Source organism: Centruroides vittatus, unplaced genomic scaffold (genome assembly GCF_030686945.1).
Source record: "Centruroides vittatus isolate TY-2023 unplaced genomic scaffold, ASM3068694v2 contig_5, whole genome shotgun sequence".
Taxonomy (NCBI): domain Eukaryota; kingdom Metazoa; phylum Arthropoda; class Arachnida; order Scorpiones; family Buthidae; genus Centruroides; species Centruroides vittatus.
The window spans coordinates 3,711,399-3,735,217 of NW_027122286.1; the positions used below are offsets into that span (position 1 = coordinate 3,711,399).

General features: G+C 30.9%; 1 protein-coding gene across 16 annotated transcripts in view; it reads left to right on the forward strand.

The window, feature by feature from the left end:
• The window catches only part of LOC136978245 (voltage-dependent calcium channel type A subunit alpha-1-like), a 637,477-nt gene that overhangs the window by 232,360 nt on the left and 381,298 nt on the right, over nt 1-23,819 (forward strand). For 15 of the 16 annotated variants that reach the window (XM_067273927.1, XM_067273930.1, XM_067273917.1 and 12 more), the window contains 11 exons: nt 730-861; nt 948-1,020; nt 4,061-4,178; nt 5,994-6,094; nt 10,767-10,897; nt 12,791-12,903; nt 13,164-13,263; nt 19,294-19,483; nt 19,592-19,698; nt 20,787-20,886; nt 22,420-22,580. In XM_067273927.1, the coding sequence (XP_067130028.1) occupies nt 730-861; nt 948-1,020; nt 4,061-4,178; nt 5,994-6,094; nt 10,767-10,897; nt 12,791-12,903; nt 13,164-13,263; nt 19,294-19,483; nt 19,592-19,698; nt 20,787-20,886; nt 22,420-22,580 (1,326 nt within the window). The remainder of the gene's footprint in view (nt 1-729; nt 862-947; nt 1,021-4,060; nt 4,179-5,993; nt 6,095-10,766; nt 10,898-12,790; nt 12,904-13,163; nt 13,264-19,293; nt 19,484-19,591; nt 19,699-20,786; nt 20,887-22,419; nt 22,581-23,819) is intronic. The other variant, XM_067273918.1, reaches the window with a different exon arrangement.

Consider the following 23,819-nt stretch of genomic DNA (forward strand, 5'->3'; position numbering starts at 1 on the left):
AATCAATGCATATAAGAATTTCAATTTTGTTAGTTTTGTGATTAGAATGTTTTATTTTCCTAAATATTAGTTGGCACTCATTGTATTGAATATTTCATCTGTAAATTGGGACATGTGTTTAAAGTAGCTGTTAAAATTCTTGTGTCTTGAGTACTCGTAAGTTAGGTTACAATGCATTCCTATTTTGTACATTTGTCTGTATTTGTTTTGTTTAATCTAAGCTATGAAAACCATATAATCCTGAATTGTGTAAGGTTTTGTAGTGTAAGTTATATCTATCTAGTCAAGTAACCAGTTACTCAATTATTTCTGTATTTTTTGACTTTATAAATCAAATATAGGAACAAATTAATCATTTTAAAAGTTTTAACTACTAAAATTTAATTTACTTAATAAAATATTTGACTGTTACCTCTAACTCAAATTTCATAATATAATAAGGCTATAAATTAGTCAATTTATTTCAGAAAATCTTGATGATAATTGATTATATGTTTGACTTTATAATTTTATATAAATTTTTCTCACTGTTACACCTAACTTTGAATAATTATTCTTTTACATACTTTTTGAAATCAGGTTTTACTGTATTACAATCCCTAAAGCACATTTTATTTAAAGTAATTCTTTAAATGATAATTGTTTATATATTAATTAAATATATTTATTTATATTTAAAATAGAAAGCAGCAATACACATTTTTATAAGAGAGTGTTTTTTTTTTCCAGATATTGGTCTTCTCTACGTAATTTAGTGATATCTCTTTTAAGCAGTATGAGATCCATAGTCAGTTTATTGTTCCTTTTGTTCTTATTTATTCTCATCTTTGCCCTCTTAGGGATGCAGCTGTTTGGTGGAGCGTATGTATCAATTACAATTAAAAAAAATTATTAAAAATAAAATGTTTATGAAATAATTTTTAAAATTAATATATTTTCCATTCTAGCTTTAATTTTGATGATGGCACACCACCGGCAAATTTCAATTCCTTTCCTATTGCCTTGCTTACAGTATTTCAGGTTATTTTTAAATTCTTTCTTTTGTAAATATATTTGTGAATATATGTTTTTAATTTAATTAGTTATAATTTAATTGTCAAGAAAATAAACTAAATGTAAGAATGAAGAAATACAAAAATAAAAATAAGACATTTAGATGATACAGTGGAACCAGGTTAACTCAACTTAGTTGGAGGGGAAAAAAAAGTTTTGAGTTGTGTAGGTTCAGCTAAAAATCAAGAATTTGTGCATTGGTTTATTGATGACTCATAATAAACTCTCCATATGATATTTTTGTGGATCTTATTACATAGAATTGTTGTATCAATGCAAAACTCTGTGTGTTGTCCGAAAACTCTACATTGCTTAATTAAATGGGTACATAAGCTATTGAGAAATGCTTTCCCAAATGCCTGATTTGTTCACTTCTAAATGTTTAGTAAGGATTTTTTTTAATTGTGATATTTCATGTCTAGAATTGATCTGTTTTTTTTTCTTTTATAGTTTATCACAGAATAACCACTCTACAATTTTTAAAATTTTGCTGCAAAGGTTAAAATTTTTACACAGAATTGGACTATAAACTTTTTTAAAAATTAATTTATCAAAAATCCATTTAATTATTATGCCAGTCAGTTGGAAAAAATCCATCTGCAATCAAATAAAACAAAAAAAAAAGTTCAAAAAAGCAGGTTTGAATGTCATTTATAGTATCTAGGTCACTCATGCTGTCTGGAAATCACCACTCCACCTGCTATCATGTGATAATGTTTCTTTTTAGTTATACTCTGTTCCTGCACTTTAAAGAAAGTTTCTGATTAGTTTATTCAATAGATGAATGTTAAATATTTTATTTAATTTAAAATTTCAGAAAGTTTATGAAAATATTGTATCAAAACCCCATTCAAGTTAAACAGTTTGACAAATTCGAGTTAATCACTTTGAGTTATCCTGGTTCCACTGTATTAAGAAATCTATGAAAGCTAAAAGATTTAGCAATAACTATGATTATTAAACTGCATAATCACATTTAATATTAATATTTTTGTGTTTTAATATCATATTTCATATTTTTCATCTTGCCAGATGTTTTAATATCAGTTAAAACAGTTCTAACAGCTAATTAGTAAACTCTTTGTTAAACAACTTTAACAGAAAATAGAAGAAATTTGTTGCACTGATGTTAAGTGATTTGTTACTTAGATATTAAGGACTTCTGTTAATCTGTAATTTTTATGATTTGATAAAGAATGTCTGAAAGAAATATCAAAGGACAAGAGTGAATATTTTAATAAGTATAAAATATATTATAATAGCTAAGCACTCAGCATTGTCCAAAGATTATAATGAAGATTTTGTAATTGGATAAAATTTTGTCATGACTGGATAATGGTGTATAATGTACAATGAAATACAGGGTATGCACAAATTGGTAGAATGATTTTGTTACACCATAAGCAAGTTGGAAATGTCCCTGGGATTATAAAATTCCTATTGATTACACACTGTGAGTGTGTTTGGAATAGCCGTAGAACAACTACCATCAGGTGGAAAAAGTGCACATCAATGGTGGAGAAAATGGCTGTTTTACCAACCAACCACAGTTAGTATGTTCTGGAATATGTGAGAACAGTGTTGTAACAATTTAACATCCCTTCCGATCACAATTTGTATGTTGTTGTCCTTCTGTATTATCAATCTGAAGATTGTAATGAATAATTTTATGACAGAGGGTGCATCTGTCATAAAGGGAAAGGATATGCAGGAAGGCCAAGTGTTAACAAAGAAATGATTGACATAATGCATGAAAATTTTATTTGGAGCCCTAGGAAATCTTTACGGAGAATCAGTTGAGAATTGAAGATGCAGTAGTGCACAGTGAGGAAGATTCTATGGAAACGATTGCAGTTGTACCTGTACAAATTGCTACTATTAAAAAATGCCAGCTTGATCCAACCAAGCAGCTGGCATTTTGTGAGAACTTGGCTTGTCATGTTGGCAATGGATAAGGGTTTGTTGAATGGATAATTTTTAGTGATGATGTTACTTTTTATTTAGCCAGAAAGATCAATAGGTATAATATCTATATTAAGCATATTGATCTATCATTTAGATGGAATGTCTCAGAGAGCACCAAATTGAATGTTTTATGCCATTTCCAGAAGACACGTCACGTACTTAACCTATTCTTCTTTATGGAGGCCAGTGTTTTTGGAAGGGTGTGCCTGGACATGCTGGAAAGCTGGTTAATACCACAACTCAGATAAGGAGAGACAGAATCATAATCACATTTAGGAGAGAGAGGAGTTTATCAACAAGACTGGCCTCACCACATTGGCATATGGATGACTAAGAGTATGTAAATGGACACCTGCCAGGTTGATGGATTGGTCATGTAGCAGCTGCAGACATCATCTTCTGCACATGGCTATCTGAGTCACTGGACCTCACAGTGTACAATTTCTTCCTGTGGAGTTTTGTCAAGGATAATGTTTACAGCCCTCCACTTCCAATGACACTGTTGGATTTATGGAAGTGCATCAATGTCTCCATTGGGAACATCACGATAACACAGTAGCTTCCACAGCTTGACATCAGTAAACATGCAGTGTCGAGGTAGTTGGATACGCTTTACAGAACTTTTCATAAAGTGCTATATAAATTGTTGCAAGATTAACAATATGAAATGGTTGCTTTCTGGTGATTTGAAAGACTGATTAACATGCTTTGATATTCCTTGATCAAGTATCCAATAAATTTCTTTGCACTCATCAAATGAGTTGTCATTGGGCTGTTGTTTTTTTTTTTTTTTTTTTGAAGAATATTTTCAAATTGGACCTGTAATCTATTCCTTACTGCTCAGAAGTATGAAAAGATAGTGAACAGTTTTGTTGTCCTGCAACTACAACAGTAGAATTTATTGATTTGGTCAGTTTTATAGTAACAGAATTAATAAAAATGATTAGAAGATATAAATGATTTAATTTTAAAAATAATTAATTAAATAAAAAAGTATTGGAACAATATACTAGTGTCAAGAAATGATAATATATTTTTATAGATACTGACAGGAGAGGATTGGAATGAAGTCATGTATCGTGGTATTGAGTCTCAAGGTGGAATTCATGGAGGAATGATATATAGTCTTTATTTCATTATTTTGGTGTTATTTGGTAACTGTATCCTTTTAAAACTTAATAAAAAATATTTTAAATATAAATTGTGTAATTTACCTTGTTTGATAGCTATTATGGTATTTATTTTTGAATAATAATCAATAATAAGAATAATAATGTTTAATGTAATCAAATATTTTGTATAAATTTTAAAAATATTTATATCCTTTTGAATTCTCTTTTTATGTTATAAAACCATTATAGATTTTTCACAGATATTTAAATTAGCTAAAGCACTTATATGGATTTAAAATACACGTAACTTATTGTACAATCCTAAACAGGCACATTTCTTATAATGCATAAACCATGTTACTGACTCTAAAAACTAATTTTCACTGAACTCCCAATTATCAGGTCTAACTAGTGCATTGGTTTGCACAAAATACTTGAAAACACAGATAATACAAAATAACCCTCTAAACCACTGGTTCTCAAACTTATTTCGACCACCGCCCACTTTGAGATTAAAAAAATTCCTAGTGCCCCCATATTTTTTAACTTGCCTTTTTACATTACCATCTGTTGCGTATCTTAAAAACAGTTGCAAATATAATGTTTAAACATGCATTATTATATGGATAGGATAGATAGGGTGTGATCTATATCCTATTTCTGAGATCAAAGAATGTTTCAATGAGAGGAAATAAAACTCATACTTAATCATATTTAGAAGTATTTTTATTAACATTAAAAGAAGGCTTTGAATTTAAAACTTATCTAATGTGAAGGATGAATCTGATATATTTCGACCAGTTTGTTAATATCAGGGTCGAATTCACTTAAAATCAGCCATAAGTCGCTGCGTTCAGTAACTTGCAGCCGATTTCTGTTTTTAGTTAGCAACGTTGCTACAGCACTAAATCCACGTTCACACAAATACGACGATGGAATGCTATCAGAAATCGTTGAACAACTGACCATAACTCAGGGTACAGTTGAGAGATTTGCTTCTGCAGCCAAAATTCTTGGTAGCCATTCTTGAACTTTCATTTTTAGCATATTTATGCAATAATGTTACTATAATAAGTTCATTCATGCTATAATATAAGTCAACGTGTTAGAAATATTCAGGTTGTGATCTTCAATAAAAATTAAAAAATATATAGATTGTCAGCATTTTATATATATTATAGTCAGATTTTTATAGATAGAATTTGTCTGCCATTGCCCCTCTAGATTTCCTTAATGCCCCCTAATTTCCTTTGAGCCTTCTACTGCTCCCCTGAAAGCCTCCAGTACCCATAAGGGGGCGTTATCGCCCACTTTGAGAAATGCTGCTCTAAACTATAAAAAAAACTATTCAGAGGTTTTAAACGAACTACAGTATATATACAGCTCTACTCCATTATAGCTTAATGCAAATGTGAGTCTAATTCTGATTGCAGGATACTTTATCTCAATTGTTTCCCATAACATTGTTCAGCATGTATAGCACTATAGCATGCAGGGATTTTAACCTTAAGGATGGTTTTAGATGAAAGTAAATGCAAAAAGCTGTAAATATTTTAAAAATTATCCAAAAGCTTAATTTATTGAACATCTGTAAAAAACTCATTATGGCTTTGTAACACATAATTAAATGTATATTCAAAAGTTGGAAATTTGAGATGGATATAATATGGGACAAAAAAGATCTCAAAAATGGTTAATCCTGGTTAAATTGATTGAAATTTGAAATATTTTGAAATTTGTTAGTATTGTTTATAGTAATTTAAAATTTATTTAGTTGAAGCTGATATCCAAGAGACTTTGTTATTAAATAATAAATGAAACAATATGAAAAAATGTTATTTTAAATCCTGAATTTCAATAAAGATACTCTTTTAAATGTGTTCTTGGCCATTGCTGTTGATAATTTGGCCAATGCTCAGGAACTAACATTAGCTGAAGAAGAAGAGGCAGAGGAAGAAAAAGAAGTAAGTTAAAAAAATTATTTTAGTAGTAACATATAATGTGTAATTTTATAATTATAAATGGAATTTAAAGTATAATAAATAAGAAATTTTTTTTTTAATTTTTTAATTTTGCATGCAATGTTAGTAATCTTATATATGTTGAATGTCAATGTTTTATTTTGGATTATTGTATAAAACTCATATAACATATCACTAGATATCTGTTAAATGATGTGTGATAAACATTAAATATGTCTATATAATATTGCTGTTTTATGTTCAAATCATGTTGAATTATTTTATAAATTTAAATGAAAATATTAGTTTACTCCAATAAATCAAAATAGTTTCAATGCTGAATGTTTTGAAATAAATTTCTTCATTTTCACAACAAATAATTTTATTTAAAATATAAGGTGTGATCAAATGAAAAGGTACCTTTGCCTGTAGAAGCTGTTTATACATATTCCCCATATTCATTAAGGGACTTGTCCCATTGAGTAGTAAGCAGGAATGCAGCCATAGAATAAGTCCTTGCTCTGGGAATTGAACCAATTTGTGAGGACCTCCATGAAGTTACTCATGCCCCCCCAATATAATATGTGTAGATGTGGCTGATACTCTCTTAAAGAAAGAGGTCCAACCATTTAGGATGGTGAAAGGGATGAAATGTTACTTGTAGTTTAGGCACTGAAGTAAGAACTTGATTTCTACAGGAAACAGTTTATCTTTCCACTTCTATTCTGTTTTTCAAATTAGTCAATCAACAATTTTATTTTATCCAAGGTAAAATAAAGTCATTGATTGGCTAATATTTTTGGAGTCTGTGGATGTGATAATTCTGGTGTTTGAATTGGTTACATATTGATAGAAAACAGTTTATTAGAGAGAGTGTATTCTTATAATTCCTCTTGGTCTTCCAAGTTGCACATAATTATAATAAGTGAATTAGTCTTAATAGAAGGCAGTTTTGTCCCTTCGAAAGTTTGTTAGAGTGGCTAGTCAGTGAGGTTTGTGATCGTTTGAGATTTCACCCATCCTTCACGATGGGTGAAATCTGTCTCTTGATGAGTTGTCACAATTTACCAGAGTACTGGGTTGAAGAATAGCAGGATCCAATGCTGAATTAGAGTTTAAATAAAAAAAAATTTTTTGGTATTAATTTAAGTTAGAGTTCATCATCATGACAAATGGCACAGAGCCAATCTGAGTTCTGACTGATGAATTTAGTGATGGGCAGACTGGTTATCTGACAGTGAGTTTGATCTGGGAGAAGTCTCAATGTCATTTGGGAGAGAGAGGCGATCTGTTGAAGTTGGAACTTTACAAATAGAAGCTGAAGAGGAGATGCATAGTTTTTGCAAGTGTCTGTGAAGTGGGAATGAACTTGAGGAACTTGTCAAAAGGAATCTGTCAAAAAAGGAACAAAGAACTTTTCTGGAAAAGAACCTTGTGTCCTTGAGATATGGGTTTATATTTGTTGGCCCTTTGATTGCCCATCTTGATTGCCCTTGGTTCCCTGTCCATGCTTTCTGATTAGTCTTATACCTGTTTTCAGGGGTAATTTGAAATCAAATCAGCTGCAGGAAAGGTCAACTTTCACTTTAAATTTGATGTTTATATAGGGATTGGAATTCAACATCTCACAGTCTGATAGCATCTCATAGTCTGATTATTATATCAGCCCAATATAAATCTAGCAATATTGTTGGATTATATTGGGCTTGGACTATTAATAGTAGTTGTAGTGTAGCCTGATTTAATCTAGCAATTATTTGACTTTAATTCCAATTCCAACCAGAGATGGTTGATCTTAGGACTTACATTGTTTATATCAGTTCCTGTTTCTATGTTGTGTAAAGTTAAATCTATTCAGTTTCAAAAATTCTTGAGCAATTTTGGTGAGGGGTTCAGATCATGTCCAAAGTTTCACATGTTATAGCAGTCATTGCTTCTGCATCTGACACATAGAAGTGTTCTCACTTTATGGAAGCTGGAAGTAGTTAGTTACTTACACTACACCTTTTCACACTTCTAGCAATGAATATTTGTCATCACAAATGCTTTTGGGCTCTTTCAGGGCATGCTTCAGGTTACAAGCATTGCTTATCGTACATTGTAATTATTTGTGATGATAAATATTCATTGCTGGAAATGTGAGAAAGGAATAGTGTTAGTAAATAGTGGTGTTCTTTGAGGGGTTTTTTAAGGCATCACAAACCAAAGGGATCAAAAAGGTGAAAATCACGAAGGCTCAAGTGCAGATTGTAGACAAAATGATCAAGCACTTCTCAACTAAACTCAGCAAGGAAATTTCTGCCATGACCAAGGCAGAATGGGGTGATTATTATGGAGCAGAATGATGCCTCTAGTGAGCATACTATACTGCTTGTTTTTGATTGCTGTTCTCAGATAGTTAGTTCATCATTGTGTCATAGTGTGTGGGTGTATTGCTTGTTTGTCCTTTCAGGAGGAATTCCAATAACAGAGGACTCTGTTGATTGAAGAAGACAATCAACACAACCTTGCCAGGGGTTGACCTAATTATCTTAGGTCTTAGTGATCCTGTGTGTTTCCACTGCATGCTGTCCATTTTGTTTCTGATTGGAAGTGGCAACATATGACTCATCAGCTACAATGATCCTTGAGAGAAAGGCCTCACCCTCTTCATGATATATAAGGTCTGGTGTGTCAATAGACAGTTCCATTTGCTTCAGTTTTCATTCCACATTTTGGCACTCATTAGGCGCACACTTTCCTGTAGCCTAGTTGTTCCTTTATGATATGCTGCACACTACCATAGGACACTCCAACTGTGTGACTGATGCAAACCAGAATAATCTTTCAGTTTTCTTGAACCATTGGAATTAATCTTGGCAACTTCTTCATTGAAGATGTAATTAATTATCTTACTAGACCGTATGTTGTCTGTCAGCATGTTGTATCTAGCACAAAAGCTGCTTACTGCTAGCACTGCTTATGCTACTTCTTCAGCAAGATGGTGAAGAAGTAGAGTAAGCAGTTTTGTTTAGAGTAAGCACACTAGTCACTTTTATTCACGTTTAGAGTAAACACACAATTATCATCTGATGGTATGGCTGCATTTCTTTATGCAGTGCTTGAGAATTTAGATATATAAAAACGTTATATTCAGCTGTAACTGGAATTAAAGGATAGATTATGGCATCCATGTTTTGCTGGAGTGGAAAGTGTTTCTAAACTATGATGTAGCGATGTGTAGTAATAGCTGCTTGTGATGTCATTTTTGCTACACTCTTGCTGCATGAAGAAATGTGGCCTTGTATGTTCACTGGTTGAGCATCCTCTATACACAGGAAGTATATCACACATTACCATTCTTCTATTGTGATGTCCAGTAATTGCACCTCTATTTTCTTACACAATGTATACCATTCAGGAGAGAAAGAAAACTAATTAAGTAGGTGTATGCTAACATCATGTGTGTGTACCAGTATCCTGTTGCAGTGATACTACATATAGGCTGTGGGGAACATCACCCTCTGCATCTTAACAGTTGCAACGAACCCCAGGTGGTAAGAGTTATTACTTCCTGGAACGGGACTGGACTCACCCAGTAAGAACTCTATAGTCAGTTGTTCTGTGTTAGCCATGCCGTTGAGTCATGTAACTGTTACGCAAGCAGAAAATAAACTTAGTTTTTGTTACAATTCGTCTCATTCATTTTAATCGCGTGCGGTACGAGAAGCAAAGTAATAGCAGGAAAAACACTACAAGGCCTACTTGTGGCTGTTTACCACAAAAGAAACAGATGTCTCATGTACCACATAATTCGTGACATTTTGAAAGATATCTTTTTATTTGATTGCATCTAATGTAAAATAAAATCAAAAACAATGACTGCCTTAAGTTCAATTTGTTTGGATACGTAAAAAATTTATGTAAATATAACATTTTTATATATCTAAATAAGTTAAATTTAAAGAAATTTATCTTTATTTATTTTTAATTTTTCCCTCTTCTCTGAACAAAGAGACCTTTTTATCATGTCTGTGATGTGTTCAGCCAAGCTAACAGTAGAGGTGGCCAAGTAATAAGGGAAGGGCTGTATAAGTCCTGAAAATTCCTGTGGTTTTTACTCAGATTTAAATTCATTTTCCCTGGAGTGACAGGTTTATTCCTTTTCCACTTTGGCCATTCTATCAATAAAACTGTTTTAAAACTTATTTAAAAATTGCAACAAAAAAAATTTATCTTTGCAAGAGATATCTTTGAATATTGTTTATAGTTCTAACATTGCTAGGTAATTTTAATTATGTTCAGATTATATAGATTATTTATTTCATATATTACCAGATATTCACATATTCAATTTGCATTTTAATGTTGTCTATTAGAAAAGTAAAATTTTGATAGTAAGGTTGTTAAAAATCTGCCAATAATTCTTATTGACAGTGAAGTATATTTTAAAGTGCTAGTAAAAATTGCCTTTAAAAATCATAATGTACTGTACAATATAAGTAATTTTAACACTTAAATATTTCATGTTTGTTATTTTTAAAATTTATTATTGTACTTAAATAAATGACTCTATGTAAATAATTTTAAAAAAAATAAACAGTGAAAATTAATGGTGATTGGAATTAAAAAATTAGAAATATTTCTAAATACATCATCATAGGTATTGTTACTGATTTTTTTTTTTTAATTTCAGAGAAACAAAGAAGAATTAGAAAAAGAACTTGCTGAATTTCAAGTGCAAAGTACAGGATCAGATCCACCGCAAGTTAATATCTGTCCTCCATCTCCTCAAAATCAGATAGATGAGAAAAAAGAAAATAACCAGTAAGAAATTCTAAAATCAATTATTAGCAGTGTTTATTTTCTAAAAATTACTATGAGTATGCATATATGGTGACTGAACATATAGTATTGTTTTTACTGAGCAATTGCCAGTACTGTATACCCAGCTACTGATGCTTTCTTATGCTATCTGCCAGTACACTATACCTGCATGTTTTGGCCCTGATTATTAATTTTGAATGTAATAATGTTAGCATTTTGTTACTGTACTATTAGTAAATTCAAGTTTTACTGAAATTTTACATTCTATATACAGTGGTACCTTGTACTTTAAATTTAATTCATTCCAGAAGACTGTTTGAACTCTGAATCAATTTTTCTGATTAGAAATAATGGAGAGTGATTAATCCATTCCCAGACCCTAAACAATACCCATTTTGATAAACTTAAAATAACAAATACATTTAATTTATGGTAAAAATAGAACAATTAAATACCCTGATTACAAATTAAAACACAAAAACAATAAATAAAATACATAAATATTGTATAATAAAATGAAAATTACATTAACTGGTCACACAACATTTACTTTGGCATCTTAAACATGGCACCAGATCTGCCACAAGTGTACTGCTGTTGCACTTTGTGAAAACTTCCTTTTCTCTTCAATTGATATTACAACTTTCATCTTACATTTCATTACTTCTACACACTTCTCAGGTGCTATGTTATTAAGCAAAGATTATATTGTGTCTGATTGGCAATTGAAAATCTTGAAATTTTGTACACTAAGAAAATAATTATGTTTTGAACGAGATATTCGGAATTACTTTAGATGTTTGGGGAGTGGAGAATCTACCCTTTAAAATTGACTTCTCTGATTCCTGTATACAGGGTGTAAGAGGAAAGATGGTCACAACTTTAAGGGGTGATAGAATGTGGCAAAAGTAACAATTGTCATAATACAATGTGTGGTTGGAAGCCAAGTGGTTTGCTGGTGAGAAGGGTCACATTTCACACATCATCATCATTCAGAAGTTGTACAGCCACAGCAATGCAATAGTATTCGAATGCTGATTTGGTGGATATGCATTTTGAAATCCCCATTGCCTCTCCTGAAGGTCTTGATGCCAGAATTAGTTTCTCTGCTGCAGAAGTATGTGACATGCTGGGTATTTTCCAAAGTGTACCCCAATCTATGTCACCATTGTGATCATGTATTGCAATTGGTGGTCATTCATTTGAACAATTTTTGTAAAATTAAACATTACTTCTTGTAAATATCTTTGATTAAAATGACTTTTGTTTTCCATGTTCTTCATATTTACTGTTTTGTGTTCACATTTCACACTTCACCTTGCATTGTATTATGACAATTGTTATTTTTGCCATATTCTATCATCCCTTAAAGTTGTGACCATCTTTCCTGTTACACCCTGTATAATCAGACAATGAAGTTTTTACTATTTATGTAAATTACATATATATTATTTATTTTAATTAAGATTATGTAAAAGGGAATAATAACAATCAAACACTAATAAAATATATTTTAAATAACTTAGTACAGTTATTTAAACCAAATTTATTTTATTTTGAACACAACCTTAGCTTTAATACTATATTTCTGATTGGCCATTAGAAAACTCTTATGCAAATTTTCATAAGAGTTTTCTAATGTTGATTGATAAAATTCCTTATGATTTAATAGTATCATATCAAATATTAATAGAGTGGAAAAGTCTTTGGAATCATATTTTATCATACGTTAATTTGTAATTCTTCATACTACAACTTTCAAATTTTGTCATGTGGGAAATTGAATTTGAAGTAATTTATGTATTTTACTAAAGTAAATTAAATTTGCATAATTAGTTTTGAACTTTTTTATTTTTTTTATTTATTTATATTACATTCAAAAATTATTTTTAGCAAGAAGGAAAATATGAAAAATTGGACAGGTGCCCATGAAACACAACTGGATATTGTAGCAAATAAAAAACCTGATTTAAAGGAGAGAATTAACATAGATTTGTTAGATGATGGTAATAATACTTTTAAAATTTTATCATTATAATGTCTGTTTTGCTTATTTTTATTAAGATTTTGATTGTTAAAAATTTTATTCATTTTTAAATATAAAAGTTTTTTATTTTATTATCTGTTAGTTAAACATCAATTTTTTTCCTACAGTTATTCTTGTTCAAAACATAAATTACTTATTAAATTAAAAGAATAGTTTAAAACAATATTTAAATTTGATTAAATATATTATTAATCAAGCAATAATAATTTTTGTTAAAAGAAGAGCAGAATCAAGAAGTAGATGAAAATGATGATGAAATAACAGGGCCCAGACCAATGTTGCCATATTCTTCCATGTTTGTTTTTTTCCCCACTAATCCGTAAGTAATTTTAGTTGTAAATGAAAATTTTCAAAGTTTTGTTGTATTTTATACAGTCCAGAAAATATACAGTGGGTGATCGGTTAACAAACAGTTCGGTTAATGAACAAATCGGATAACAAACACTTTCACGAAAGATTTTTATGTTTGGACAATGAACACATGTTTGGATAACAAACATCTCACAGAACAAACACAAGAAGCAATGTAAAATAATGAATATCAATTGGTCTTCCCTTGTCTTCAGTCAACAATTCAAAACTTTTCAGAGCGTGGGAGACATCAACAGTCAACCTGGTATATACTGATCAGATAGTATTCCTCCGAATTTTGAAACTCTCCAGCCTTTTATTTTTCTGGCAGAAACAATTCTTTTATAGTATTCACAAGGCTGTAAGGCGAGCACTTGTTAAGTTTTGCGTTGATTTTTATTTTTGAAAGGTGAGAGTATAATAGCATAGGTAGAGAGTGGGCAGAAGATGTCTGATGTTGCCGGGCAGTATGGCTCAAACAGGTCTACAGTAGGCCGCAGTTCAATCTTATCTAAGAAAGATACTGTATAATCAAGAAGACTCAAGCAGCTTAAGGAGTAACAAAAATCACATCTGAGAAATAAAGAACATTGAAGAGCTCATAATGGAACCTGAAACTGATCTGACGACAGAAGAATGCCAAGAACTCTTGAATAAAGAACACCAAGAAACTCGGCAAAATATGTTTTCTTCTGAAAAAAGAGAATTAATGCTGATATCTGCTCTTAAACATCTTTTGAAGAAGTGAGAGGATGTCATAACAACAGTCTTAGAATGGCATCCAAACCAAGTTGAGGTTAATAGGCTTGGGGATCTCTACAATTACAATTCTATTAATTACTTCTGGAAAATTCTGAAGAGAGAAAAGCAAATAACATTAGACAGATTCTTTAACCCCCACAAACGGAAAAAACATGACTAATAAAACTGCAAGACTGTGTATATATGTATTTTTATTATTACATATAAATAAATGTAATAAGAAAGTATATATTTTTTGTTTTTTGGAGTCTCCAGAATAAATTAATCAAATTCCCATAAAAACCTATGGTAAATCGATAATTGGTTAACAAACAATTCGGATAGCGAACAAAGTCTTGGAATGGATTATGTGTGCTAACCGATCACCCACTTTACTTGCATAAGAATCAATATAATCAGTTTTCTGGTTTTATTATCTTAAAATTGGTCCCACTAGTCAGGATTTGTTACAATTTTGTGTTATGCCAAAATATCTTCAAGTTAGGAAATGAGAAAAATTAAAAGAGAATTAATGTAAAAAATTTTAAATTTTCATGTAAATTCATCTGCTATGTTTTTTAAATATTTATTATACAAAAAAAAATTATTTATAAATAGAAAAGTAAAAATGAAGAAGAAATTTAATCCTTTCTCAGTCACTGTTGCATACCTTATGTCCATGTGCAGTGATTGCTTTTTTGGTTTTGATGTATCATACATTTCTAGAGGATTTATCATACATCTTCTGGAAATTAATGAAGTAAAAACAAGAACTAATGTTCCCTACTAAAAATAAAAAAATATATAAAAACTGTCTATTGATGTTGCTGGTAAATACATTTAATTAATGTGTATGAGCATTTTCAACAGTATAACAGTCTTCAGGTATATATTTTTTATGTATATGATGAGCCTTTAGAAAATTTGGGTATATACTACCAATAGTTTTCCAGCCCAATTTGAAAATGTGTTATATCTCTAGATTTGTAATGTTCTATCTGCCATATTACCTGAAAAAACTGTTATATACTGTCAAAAGTGCTTGTATTCATTAATTAAACATATATACTAGTAATGCCAATTGACAATTTTTATATTTTCATTTAGCTCTAGAAATTTTTATTTTAATGTCTCTGATGCATTAACTATTGTGTTTATTTCACTATTTCTCCAATAGATGATATATTACAGAAATTATTTAACTATTTCTGGTGGTGAGATAATTTAGTATTGTTTTGGAATCTGAAAACATCTCTAAAATGGCATTTTGTTTCTGGTAGTTTTTCAAAAATATTATAATTTGTGAGAAGTTATAATTTTATAAATTGTTGACGTATATCAATGATACTGGCTATTTGTAATTTGCATTTTCTATTTTATCCTTTGAAATTCAATTTGCTTGTATCTTATTACATTTCTAACACTTGAACAGAGCTTTGAATTAGACATTTCCCTGTACAGATTTCTTCCATTTTCCTTTTACTGTCTTTTGTCTGGACTGTAAAGAGTAGGCTCATAGCATTGGCAGATCTTCTTTGTCTCTCTTCTTGATGTTAGCCTGTTTTATTTCTTTGTCCAAAAGTCTATTTTTCTGTTTTTAATGAATTCCAGAGTCAGGTTTTCCAGTGCAAAAGTTTCAACTGTGGTCACCATATTCTTATATTCGGATATGGTTAATAAAAGATGGTACACAACATTTATTTCTTCTAAATTATCTCCTGTGGATTGCAGATCTCAAATTAATTTGTCAAATTCAGGAAATGATTTCTAAATGTGTGTTCTTTGTGTGGAATTAGTGCTCAGAAGTGTTTTACATATTGATAGTTAGTTGGCTATTCCTTTCAAATATTTCATATAACATTGGGGAGAAGTCTTGGCTATTTATATTGTACAAGCTTCTGTAGGACTGACTGACGATTCTCATTGTTTTAGCACTTTTAAACTATTTGTGCATACTCCATAATTATCTATGTTTTTATTTACTGTTATTTTAATTTTATTTTTATGTTAATTTTATGTTTTTTTTGCCATTTTTGTTGTAATGTTATCTTGGGTGCGTTCTTTAATAGCGGTCATTCCGCGTTGCCACTACTACAGGAGTGTGCTGCTGTTTGTAAGCATTTAGGAATGACGGTGAAAGAAAGAAAGATGGTGGTGTCCGCACTATCGATAGTATGGTGATGGAGGAATCTATAGTTCTAAAATATGAGCTTTTAAAGGCAAAAGAAGGGTTCCAATTGTAAAATTTAACCATAAAATGGATTATTTGTTAAAAGAGCATTCAAAATAGCCACAAAAAAATTAGAATGCCGGCTACCATTTGAAAAAAATTTGAAGAGACACTTACATCACCACATGCACTAACTTGTGCTTTGTGAAGATATGTTAATTTCTTTGTTAAAAGAAATACACGTGGAACCAAAATAAAAATGAAAAAAGTAAATTTTAATTTAGGTAAAAGTTATTAGCTACAGGTTCTTTTAGGATGCCAGTATATTTTCTGTCCCGACAGATGAAAATAAATGTATTAGCGAACAATGTTGTACAAAAATTCCCCGACTCATATATAGCTTGCGACAAAAAGAAAATAATTAAACTAATCTTATGCTAATGTTATACTATTACTAACATGAAAAAAAAAATGAAAATTAAAACTAATATTAAACTAAAGGAGGAGAATAAAGGACAGGTAAGAAAATGTAAGAAGTTAGGAAAGGGGTACCCAGCGTTGGTCTTTGAGGTCTTCAAAAAATCGGTCTCTTTTATAACGTCCTTGGCGAGGGTCTTACACAAAATATGTAGAGGGGATTCTATTCTTCCTTTCAGTTCATTCGCTTGCCAAAATTCACAGTTAATTCTCATGAATCGATCACAAACAAAATGGATCGATCACAACGAATTCTTTAGTCCGTCAATCAAATGCTACTCTTTCTCTTCTGCACACTGCCAGAATGCACCAGAAGCTCCTTTCTCTCCCCATTTCTTGAGTCTGAATCCTTTTTGTTCTTTCCTTTACGACCTTCCTGCCCTCTAGTTTTGTACTTGACCCCTCAGGGGTCGCGCACCCTTTCTTTGTTTTAGGGGATATACTATGACCATATAAGGAAAGGAATTTTGGAGAGACATTCCAAAGAGGAAAAACAATAGGTAAAGAAAAGAAAGGGGATAAAAGCGTGAGAAAGTGAAATTAAAAATAATAATAAAATATAAACTATATACAAACACATGGCGTACAGCCACAGCTTTCACAACTTCTAAATTTTCATTCATAAAACCACATAATGGACCCCGAAATGAAACTATCTGAGCTATGGAGGACGCCATTTTTGCTTTTCACCGTAAACTACTGCTACAAACAGCCGTTTTGCCATTCGACGGCGCGCACTCCCACTGGAATTTAGGAACATGTTCTGCAAGAATTTTTAAACGGATGTCGCTCACGCAGAGTTACGTGGAGGAATAAAAGAACGCACCCCTTGTCTATCTTATATTTTAGTTTTATTTGTATTTTATTTTTGTTTTGTACTTTATGCACAGATTATATTATGCTATTTTCATGTTTATAATTTAAAAATATCTGTTAATTTGTTTAAAAAATATTCAAATTTGTAATGTTTGTTGATTACATTCAAAAAGTTATACATGAATAGCTTGTTCTGTTTGAATGGTCAGAACATCCACAAACAAAACCTTTTGCCAGTGTTGAACTTGATACAAAAACCTCCTAACGTTTTCAGCCTCCACCAAGGCCTTCTTCAGGTGCTGAACTTCAGTAAAGGCATAGTTCATGGTTTTGCCTATGCCTACGCCAACCATCTTTCCCCACATGGTGGTGCTGGCAGACGGCGGCCAACAGCCCATTATGGGCGGCAGGTGCACAGCTGTCCGATTCAATCAGCATCTAGACCCCCTATATAGGGAAATTGGTAGACAGAATCACACGAAGATTGCGTGCAGGAGAACTGGCACAATTTAGGAGCTGCTACACAATGCTAAGGACGAGATAGATCTTAACAGAGCCCCAGGGGTTTACTCCATTCCCATCAGGGATGATAGGTTCCAAAGAGATTTGGTTTATATTGGTTCAACTGTATGTTCAGCTCAAAAACGATTACAGGAGCATCAATCTGATCTTAAAAACAACAGGCACACCACCACCTTAACTGTGTATGTTACTGACCCAGAAATTTGTGCGGACTTCTGGAACACCAAATTCATTAGACAGGTGTTTCAAATCGATCACATTCGGCACCTGGAGGCCTGGGAGATCTATAAAGCCAATGTTGGGGGCACCTGTATCAACTTTAAGGACGGGGATACGATTGCGATGCGTGGAGGTACCTGTTAGAATTTTTTGAACAGAGCCAGGCGGAGGGATGAAATGTGATACATATAATGCTTATTACTCGGGAAACATCGTTCTAATGGTCCAAGGGGGATTCTGGTCAGTTCAGCACCTGAAGAAGGCCTTGGTGGAGGCCAAAAATATTATGAGGTTTTTGTATCAAGTTCAACACTGGCAAAAGGTTTTGTTTGTGACTGTTTATTACTCACTCCAGTGTTAATAGAAGATGTTTATTTTGGGTCAGAACATCACATGTTGATCTGAAGATAGGATTGATAATCCTGAAAAGCACTTAATCTGAATAAATATGCTAACTTCTTTAACTGCTTTCAAATTCCTTTTTTTTTATTTTTATATTCATGGAGTTTTCTATTCCAGTTTGAGTTTTATTGATTTCTTGTTTCTGCTTACAACAACAGAAGTTAAAATATTTTTTAATATAATTTACTGGATTTCTGTTAGAGATGGAAAGTTTTTTTCTGATTTTGTTTTCAATTATTTTTTCATAGATGGAATACATCTGTACAGTTTATAAGAATCATTATTTTGACATGTCAATTCTCCACCTTTCTGGATGGTCAGTAAAATCTGTTGGGTGGAGTACCCAGTCAAAAGGACCTGGGGAAAACACTGCATATTATCTCATTTCTGTTTTAATTTTGCATTTGTATTTAATAATAGTTAATGTTTTTCTTTGAATTTTAATTATTAAGAACAAATAAATGATATGGGTGGAAGTAAAAGCAGTGAAATGGATTAAAAAAAATTGTAAATTAAAGAAAAAAATAAATGAGGACCATTTATAAATAAAAAAAATTTAATTTAATTAGTATAGAAATTTTGTTACTAAGTAATTTTTTATTCTATACATAAATAAATGTGATTACTTATTTGAATAAACAAATTTTTCAGTGTACGAAGGGCTGCCCATTATGTTGTTAATTTACGTTATTTTGACTTATTTGTAATGATCATCATATCTCTAAGCAGCATATCTTTAGCTGCTGAAGATCCTGTAGTTGAAGATTCTTATAGCAATCGTATTCTTAATTATTTTGACTATGCTTTTACTGGTGTGTTCACTGTTGAAATGGTGCTGAAAGTAAGTAGTCATTTCTTAAAGCATTTAATGATTTCGTCTTGAATTGAAATTTAATTTATAAATGTCTGAATAAAATCAAATAATGATTTTATATAATTTTATTTTTAGGTTATTGACCAAGGTATAATATTACATCCTGGTTCCTATTGTAGAGATTTATGGAATATCTTGGATGCTATTGTGGTTATTTGTGCTTTAGTTGCCTTCGCATTCGCGTATGTATTTTAAAATAAATATATGGTAAGACCCTGCTTAAGGTGGGGGATGCGTTCCTAGATGACAAAGTGCTAAACGAAACAGCGTTAAACGAGGTCATTTTAACTTAGAGTAGATAGGATAAGGGGAACATGTGATCAAAAATAAACAAATTTTACTTTAATTTTAAGTTACTTTTATATTAATTTGTATAATAATATATGTTAAATAACACATAAACATATGCACACAGAAATGTAAAGTTCAGCTTTTGTAATGAAGGTCCTGTCTTTTCTGAAATTCTTGTTTTTTTGCAGTGAAGTTGTGAAGTTCCATTTGTCGCTATTTTCTTTCCTTAAGCAAATGTTGGTAGCAGAAGATCGCATCCAAAATGCCTCAGTTTGCTTTTGCACTCCTTTCAAAATCTGGATCATTTGCAACAATTTGATCAACAATTTTGGTTATTATTACCAAACTTTTATTAAGGAAATCTGTAGAGAAATTTTTTGGGTTCTTTGTTTTCAGAATTTCTATTTTCCAGTTGTACACGAATTTCTTGTTCTGCTAGTTCTTGAAGGTCGTCATTGGTAAGACTCGCCAGAAACCTGTGGTAACTCCTCAATATCCTGCTCATCTACATCTCCTAGTCCTGCTGTATCAATTAGGTTGACTTTGGTCAACCTAATGATACAGTGATAGGCTTTTCTTGTTGAGAATTTTTGGATACCTTCATCCATAACTTCTTCCACACTTTGTTTGTGCATTTATCAGTTAATTCTTGCCAAGTGAAGTTGATATTGCCAATGGCATCCATGATGTTATATTTTTTCCAAAATTGCACCAAACAAACATAGATTTAAAGAAAGTACACCTTTTTCTGATTGGTTCGTATTTGTAAATAATCATATTATATACAAATCAATAAAATGTCACAATAATTTAAATCAGCATAAATTTTGAGCTTTTGTGTTTTAGACTTCTAGCAGACAGTGTTATATCGAATCAGCATTAAGCAAGGCAGTGTTAAGCGGGATCTTACTGTATATATTAATATACATATTTATAATTGTCAGTTATTGAATATTTAATTGCTTTATAATCTGTGTAGGGGGAGTAGTACTGGACAAAATCTCAGCACTATCAAATCCCTTAGAGTACTGCGAGTATTAAGGCCGTTAAAAACCATTAAACGGGTTCCCAAGTTAAAAGTAAGACATTATTACTTTAAATATTTTATTGTATTAGAAATTTATTATTTTGAAAAAATGAATTTTATGTATTTACATTATATATAATCATAATTTAATTGGAAGTTTGTTTAATATAATGTTGTATTTTCATTGATTTTCTATAATGTTGGTTTTCCTATCTTATGGTTTTAAGAAACTGCTAGAGAAAGTGCAAAAGGTTTTTGTGAAACTTATTGCAAAACTACTTTAATCAAAATAAATTGATAAATTAAAAGATGTAAATAATAAATTTCCAAAAATTATTAATTACTTTAATTTACTATTATATCAACATCTTGGCATTAAACTTTGATTATATATTTTGCATAGTAGAATTAAAGCAAGAGTATATTATTATATTATAAAATGCATTCTTGAATCTAACAACTCATATAATAATCTATTTTGATTGTATCTTTATAAATAGAATTTTATGTTTTGTGGTCAGTAAGTTTTGGATATATGTTACAAATGTGTCAAAACCATCATTTTATTGCAAACATTTATTTGGTTATTAGGATATTATACTATTATTAATTTCATTTTGGTATTGCACTATTTTTAATTTAAGTGTAATTTAGTGGGACTTTTAATGAAAGATTTTAATTTGATAGATTACTCTGAAATATAAAATAGAAATAATCATCCAACCATCAGCCAAATTAATTGGGCAGAAATTATGCACAAATATTAATTAGAAATAACGTGATTAGAACAACTAGAGGTAGATGTTAGGTACCATCTCTTAATGAAAGTAGGAACTATAATTTAATTTTAAATTTAGAATATTTGGCTCAGAGTGGAAGTTGAACTCACAACCTCCACTTACCACGTGGTGTGCTGACCAGTTACACCACTTGGACTTCCAAGCAATTTCTCCCTTCCAGACATATTTAAACAAGTTTAAATGTGTCTAGTAAAAGTTCAGTTCTTCATTACTTTGACTATTTATTACTCAGCTAGAACTACTGAGTAATGAATAGTTTTTAATTAAAATCATTTCTTTGCAAGTTTATCAACAAATATACAATTTGTTAAGAGGATGATTAAAATTTTTAATTATCAATGAACATTTTTTTCAGTAATTTTGATCAATTTCTTAATAAAATCTGAAAGATATTACATGCATTTGTTACAAGATTTTTCATACATTAATGTTATGTATTAAATTAATAAAAATTTTATTTTAAAAATAATTTTAACAATTTGCTGTAGTTCTACGGGGATAACTTGCAGATTATGTGTATTTAAAGGTAAATTTGAATGCAAGTTTACATTATTATGATGATGCAGGTTATTTGCCAATTTTAACTTACCATTATTGATTCATCAAACAATGTTTCTGTTGTTTAAATTTACTTGATCATCATTAAAAAATGTGAAAAATTTTGTGTGCTACAGATACTGTATATTCATGCACCATGATGATTTATTCTTGAAACCATCAACGTTATAAAAATATTAAAATATATTTTAAAAAATTTATACTAATTATTTGTAATTTCATTTCAGGCTGTTTTTGATTGTGTTGTAACATCACTCAAAAATGTTGTCAACATACTCATCGTGTATATATTATTTCAATTCATTTTTGCAGTAATAGCTGTTCAGCTATTTAATGGAAAATTTTTTTATTGCACCGATGAATCAAGATTATTTAAAGAAGATTGTCAGTAAGTTTAACTGTAATTTTTAGAATAAATTTAAAATTAACATAATTACTAGTTAAGTATATTGCTATATAAATTAGATTTCAGTGTGCATGCAGGAAAGATATTAATTCTATTTTTCAGTATGATCCACAGTTGAATTTAAATCAAATTAATTAATAAAAATCATGTTAGTTGACATTCACATAATATAAATGGCATCCAAGAATACATGTTTAATAGGACTTGAGTCAAATTAAATAAAAAAAGTTTATTGGGCTGCAATTTGAAAAAATTGTAGACCAATAAATTCCCCCACTGTCGTTTGTCTATTTGTCTGTCTGTCTTTCCTTAATCTCTAGAATGGTGTTAGATAGATGAAAGCCGAGACCACATATTTAAACATTAGGGGCAGGAGGAGCCAATTAACTATATACAGTTGATTCCGCTTAATTGTGCCACCGGTTAATTGGGGCAGCCACTTTTTCAGGCCAATTCTCAAAGCATGGAAACTAAACTAATAAACTAATGCATAATTTAAATGCTTAATTGGGACAGTAGCAGAAAAGGAATTTAGCAATTTTTGATATATTTTAGAGATCTGAAAATATGTCAACACTATGTACACTAATGTTGTGTAGGCCTAATGGTTTGTGGAGACAAAGCAATTTTGTCTTTTACTTGGGCAGTTCAGTTTTTCTAGAGGGGGCCAGCATAGCGGGACATATCACACTGGGATTCCATCTGAGGCAGACCTGAATGCAAGCTACTAATCCTGTTTCAGATTGGACCAGACAATCCCCTTAAAAGCAAAGGGACAAAGACCTCCAGACAATTTTTTGAGGTCTCTCAACCAAGTTGGAGGACAGTTAGAGTTTCCTTGGAAGGTGTTGTGTGCATGATTATGTCTAGACTCAAATAGCAGCCATCTGATCATTGGGACCAGCATCTGGAGCTGGTGGATTCTACAGATGCTCCCGCTGAAGTGGCCCATCTCCAAGTAAAGGAAACTGTGCTCAAAGAAAGGCCATAAGGTGACTTTTGGATGAACCTGGACATGTTCTAATTAAAATGAAAGAAAGGAAAGATTGTTCGATCAGGAATGGATCCAACAGTCGACCCTTGTGTATGTCACTACTAATATTTGGTAACATTAATGTGATACGAATCAATATCATCGTGAGTCTGGCAAATTTATAGTACAAATACATTCTGTATTTTGGTTTAATAAAGCATTAAAATAAGTACCTAATTATTATTATT